A 6,000-nucleotide genomic window follows, 5' to 3' on the forward strand; every position below is an offset into this window, starting at 1 on the left:
GAAACCAAGAAGAGACTCCGTGCGGCAAGAATTACGGAACCCTTTCTTGGACTTGGCCTTTGTAAGAAGGGGCTCAACTCCACCGGTTCGTGGAGCCAGAGAAAAAGAACTGACTACACCCAGGGCCCCCCGGCAAAGCCCGCCTCCCTCCTCCCAGGAGCTGGTGGCCTAGGCCAGTGGCCGGCAAACCGCGGCTCGCGAGTCACATGCGGCTCTTTGGCCCCTTGAGTGTGGCTCTTCCACAAAATACCATGGCCTGGGCGAGTCTATTTTGAAGAAGTGGCGTTAGAAGAAGTTTAAGTTTAAAAAACTGGGCTCTCAAAAGAAGTTTCAATCGTTGTCCTGTTGATATTTGGCTCTGTTGACTAATGAGTTTGCCGACCACTGGGCTAGGGCTCCTGTTTCCAGCCTGAATCTGTGCTACCGGATAGCCTCAACCTCATCCAAGGTCAGAGGTCAGAACCTACAGAGTACTGGAGCCCACTGACCCCTTATCACGCCACCCCCCATGCCCTCCCACAGCAAACAACCCGCCGTAGAGCTGTGAGGAGTCACTGCGCCACGTTTTCTTGTTCCGGTTTGCAGTCACGTGCCTTATCACATCTGCTTTATCTCCTTCAATTGTAAGGTCCCTGAAAGCAGGATGAACGCTCCCTCCCCATCTGCACGCCCCTCTCTGGAGCCACACTCAATTCCAGCAACACTACGGGCAACTCTGAACTCCCAGGTCTGAAAGTTAAGGGAGGGGTACGAGTGGGACCTGGCTGAGGGCTAGACGCAGGGTGGGCACGTGTTTACAGTCCACACCGACCTCGCAACAGTGAAGGCAGCGCTTTTCACAACAGCACGGACAGCTACAAACCAGGTGTGTCCGAGGACACCGCAAAGGTCACCCTCGCCGGAAAGGGCATTCCACCAGGGTGAGTTCCCCCAGAGCGCCCGGGGGGGCCAGCCCTGCGGTCACCATCCCTGTGCTCAGAGCCGAGGGCCTGCACAGGGGTCCTCGCGGCAGAAAGCCCAGCACCAGGGCTTCCTCCTTCCACCCGGCCCAGCCCCTAACCACCCAAATGCACGGCGGGCATCAGAGAGCAGGGCCCGGAGACGGTCCGCGGGGAACGGCAGCGCTGCCCGGCCCTGCTCTGGGCGGACTTCCTCTTTCCGTGCTGGGCCGCGGGCTCTCCGTCCTCCAACCGGAACGGACTCACCTGCCTGGCTGCAGTAAGAGCCCTGGGTTTGGGAGCACAGTTCATCGTTACCTTGCCCCAATGAGCGTTCACAAACCACACGCGGGGCGGGGGGGGGGGGGGGGGGCGCGCGCACCTGTGTGCATATTTCTGGGACCGGAAAGCTCTGCCCTCCACCAAAACTATCGCTGCAGCAGACCGAGCTCAGGGAGGGACTGCTCCCCATCCTCACCCCCTGCACCCACGTCCACTCCAGGCCCCCCGAGAGCTGACTGGGGAGACTCAATGAACAGGGAACCCCACTCCCACCCCCTCCATCCCCTCCATCAGGATGCTGGCATCTCTGCTGAGAGCACGGACCTTGCTGATTTCACAACACACACGTTTCAGCGGGGGGGGGGGGCTCTGACCTGCCCGCTGGCACACACCACGGTCCCCGGGGCTGACAGCAGACGGAAGTCAAATGCTCCCACCCCCTCACCACCATCCCTCCCCCCTTCATGGCCCAACGCACACGAGTTAAAAGGAGGCACGTAAGAAGCTTCACATAACGTCAGGGCAACTGTTTGGCCCCCTAAAGTCAGACCACGCAGACACAAGTCCCGGCAGGCAGCCTGGCCCTGTGACCTCGGACTGGTCACTTCACCTGCCCGGGTTTGGTTTCTTCCTCAACACAATGACACAGGAGGGTTAGCCAATGTCACTGCAATCTATTTAATTTAGGAAATTCAGATGACACAATAGGGTGAGATGGTTTGTTTATAAGGTTCTTCCACGGATGGCTCCAAGGATTGGATGTTTAACTCTATTTCCTGAAGAAATGGCTAAAGAAAAATCGGTGAAGAGAGGCAAAATTCAGACTGATTTTTTAATTGTTATTTAAAAGGGGACAGTTTGACTGTGGAAATCGTGCTGTTTACTGCCTCCAACGGTCCCACCTTTTCTCCCCACTGACCTTCTAGTTTTGTTGATGTCAATCTTAACCGCAGGCTGGGGAGTCTCGAGAAGCAATAACACAGTCCAATTAATGTTTCCAATGCGGATACTAACCCACACACTCGGTCTGCAACTTCTAGCGTGAAGTCTGGCCATGAAAGTGAAATTCCTGTTATTCGTGATCTAACACCCCCCTGCCTGGGTACAAGCAGATCACAGAAGGATGCTCAGCACGTTTGCAGTCTTTCAGGTCATGAGGGACAGTCGCATCCAAAATAAAGTCAGATGTGTTGAAGGGAGGTGGGGTGGATTAGCAGCTTACACTTACACGCACACACACACGCACACACTACACACACACACGCTCACGCACACACACACACACACGCTCACACACACACACGCACACACTCACACACACACACACACACGCTCACACACACACGCTCACACACACACACGTACACACACACACACGCACACACGCACACGCACACACGCACACACGCACACACGCACACGCTCACGCACAGTGTCCCTGGGCTGCATCTGCGGTCCCGCTTTGCGGTTTGCTCACCTAAACTGCGGTCAGAACGAGTGGAAATCCCCGCATCGCGCTCTTCTGCGCCAACCGCGGCTGCTCGCCCGCACGGCCCACGGGTGCCCCGTCAGGAGGCCCACCCCCGCCCCACGCAAAATGAGGGCACCCCCGCCCCCCGCCCACCGCTCTCCCTGCGGAACGCGCACCCAGCTGCCTGGAAGCCGTTTGCCAAAACCGACGGGAAGAAGGGAGATGAGGGGGTGCTCCTGGGGGCGGGAGGGGTGGGGAACGAGTGCAAGCCAGGGGCTCCCCGGGGCCGCGCCGGGGGCTGCTGCGCGGGGTGGCGCGGGGCGGGCTCACCTGTCCGTACACCTGGATGGGCTCCGGCTGCGGCGCGGCGCTCCGTCTCCTGCGCAGCGGCTCCCGAAGCGCCCGCGGCCGCAGCTCCCGCGGGTCGGCCCGCACCACGAGGAAGCCGCGGTCCTGGGCCCGGGGCGTGCGGCCGGGCAGCGTGTGCGTCCCCGCCGCGCCCGGAGCCGGCGGCGGCAGCAGCGCGAGCAGGGCCAGCGGGGCGAGCAGGACGCGGAGGAGGCGCGGCTGCCGGCGGCTCGGGGACGCCATGTTCGCGCTGCGCGGGGGGCGCCGCCGCCCGGAGAGAATGCGCAGCGCGAGCGGGAGCGCGGCCGCCCCGGCCCCGGCCCCGCCCCCCCGCGCCCCGCGCCCGCCCCCGCCCCCGCCTCCGCCCGCTCCCGGGCGGCGCTGTCACGTGAGAAGCCGCCGCCGCGTCCCGCGTGCACCTTCCCGCCCGCGGCCTCCCGGCGCCCGCGGCCCCGCCCGGCGGAGGTGGGGAGTCAGGCCGCGAGGGACCGGGAGGTCGAGGCTGCGAGGCTCGCGGGGTGCGCCCTCCCCGCCGCACGCACCTGGCCGACTCCCCGCCGCAGTCCCAGCTCCACCTCGGGGCGCATGTGCCTGCGCGGGGTCGTGCCCAGGCCGCCCGGTCACCGTCTCCTTTGCGACCGCACAGCCCCCGCCCCGCCCCGCCCCGCCCCCGCCAGGGCCCCGGCGGCAGCCCCACCGACCCTGAGGGTCTTGGCCCAAGAGCATGAGCTGGAGGACACGGAGCGCACAGGAGCGGCCACTGAGGCCGCCCCCTCGGAAACTGTCAGCGCCTCCGGGCCCAGCATGTCCTGTGGCCACAGCCACACGCAGGGGGCCGGCTCGCCACCCTCCAGGAGAGCAAGCGCAGAGCCCAGTGGGCACAGGCGAACCCCGGTCCCTCGGCCTGCAGCCAGGGCTGTAAGGCTTGCCGCTGGAGGCAGGAGGGGCAGGCACCCAAGAAATGGGGAGTACACCCTTCAAACTAACCCGAAATTCAGCTCAAAGATCCAGACCCTCAACCTCAGGAGATAAAACGGCGGCTGCAACTGCGGAGGCTCAGCCCAGATCAAGAATGTTTGCAGGTTTGTGGGAATAACCACAGCCTATCCACTGTGGTTTCATCCTGCTGCCCTGGGCCCTGGGCACGGGTCCCTGTGGTTCCCTGGGCCCTGGACCTGGATCCCTGTGGTTCCCTGTGCCCTGGACCTGGATCCGTGGTGCCCTGGGCCCTGAGCCCAGAGCCCGGCTCTGAATGAGGCGGAAGACAGCGGGGCAGGCTGCAGGGAGATGACTTCCATAGCTGCGGGAGCCCTGGGTCTAGAGGGAGGAGGGCCTGGTCAGTTCCTCCCAATCGCTCCTCACACTCAATGAACCACAGCAGCTCGACTCCTACCCTTCTCCCCAGTGAGCAAGCAGAGCTGCCTGCCCCACCCAGCACCCCAGTGACAACCTGCCCAGGACAGAGAGCCTTTCCCACCGCCCTAATCCAGCTTCCTGCCCCCCCCCCCCCCACACCCCGTGCCAGACGTGCGGGAGTCCTGCCTCAGGTTCTGCAGTCCCCGCTTTTCTCCCCGTTTTTCTCTCCGTCTCAGCACAACCTCAGAACCACCCAGTTCTCCCCTCCACACAAGCTGCTCATCCTCTGAGGAAGCCGCTGACCCCCTGCCAGCTCCTCCCCAGGGAGAGCGCGTGTCTAGTCAGCATCAGTTCCCCAAGAGTGGGCTGTGGCCTCCCGAGACCCGCAGCGAAGACACCTGCAGCCGCCACGCCAGCCAAGGGAGAACGGGGCCGCGGCTGAGCAGGGAGACCCGACAGATACTCAGGCATTGCTTTGTGGCGTGTGCTTCACGAGAACCTTCTCTACAAAAGCCAGCCTCAGCGACCCTGCAGAAAACACCTGCCTGGAGCGTGGATTCGGGGGGAGGGGGGGGCTGACCACCCAGACTGCTGGCTGCTTGAGGTTCAGATGTTTGCGTGCAGGCCCGCTACTTGCTGGTGGTGATTCTGAACCGGCGAGAATGCGCGGTCAGGGTGATGGACTGGCGGAAAGCCTTCCTCTGTGACCGCTGTCTACCTCCCCAGCCACTCCAGGCGGGTGATCTGCAGACCCTGAGCCGTGTGCCTCTGTCCACCCGCAGGCGTGGTGGAAAGCACACTGAGTTTTGCCTCAGAAAGGTCCACTTTCTGACTTGGAGACTTGGCCAAATAACCTCTCTGGGTCTGTTTTTTCATTTGCAAAATAAGGATCTTAATCCCTCCCTATGGCACGATGGCACGGAATTCCTGAGAGTATCAGGAGAAAATGGGGGGAGCTGAAATCGCAGCGCCAACTGTGAAGGCCCCAGACAGGAGTATTGCATGCAGCTGGCATTGGAGACATGAATTCTAGTCCTAATTTTGCAACCAAGTTTCTGCGTGATTGTTGTGCTGGTTACCCCTGGGCATTGGCTTCTTCCTGTGTGAAATGAAAAGAGATCTGAGCCCTGATCATCCCCCACCGCCTTCGAGGCCCCTCCTGGGCGTAAGATGGGAGCAGCCACAGAAGAGGCCTCCCAGGACGGGGTCAGAGCTGAATTGTGCAATTCGTAGGGTGTTCCTCCTACCTCAAAGCCGGATCTCTGGGGCGTAAACAAACCTCTACTTCCTCCAAAATAACATCCAAGTTGGGTGGGGGCGAAGACAGAGGCGGTACACCATCCCCCTCTGCGCCAACCTGCAGGGCCTTGCTCTCGATGCTGCCCTGCATCACGAGGAAACTCAACAAGCAGAGGAGCGCAGTCCTACACTCACAGCTGGCAATGAGCAAGTCTGAGCCAGTCCCACTGAACGCCCTTCTCCGTCCTCCTGCCCATCCTCAGCCTGGCTAAGCTGGGGCTGGAGGTGAGGGTAGGAGGAAATCCCCCGGGGGCCACAAGGTCCCACGTGTTTATCCAGACAGAGTCACGTTTAAAATAGCAACAA

The 6,000-nt window shown here is 61.9% G+C and overlaps 1 protein-coding gene across 1 annotated transcript in view; it reads right to left on the minus strand.

The window, feature by feature from the left end:
• Positions 1-3,300, minus strand: part of SORL1 (sortilin related receptor 1) — a 159,467-nt gene extending 156,167 nt beyond the window's left edge. The window contains exon 1 of the mRNA XM_054712585.1: positions 3,022-3,300. Coding sequence (XP_054568560.1) covers positions 3,022-3,282 — 261 coding nt within the window. The 5' untranslated portion in view covers positions 3,283-3,300. The remainder of the gene's footprint in view (positions 1-3,021) is intronic.
• Positions 3,301-6,000: the final 2,700 nt, after the last annotated feature.

The sequence above is a fragment of the Eptesicus fuscus genome, chromosome 23 (genome assembly GCF_027574615.1).
Source record: "Eptesicus fuscus isolate TK198812 chromosome 23, DD_ASM_mEF_20220401, whole genome shotgun sequence".
Lineage (NCBI taxonomy): Eukaryota > Metazoa > Chordata > Mammalia > Chiroptera > Vespertilionidae > Eptesicus > Eptesicus fuscus.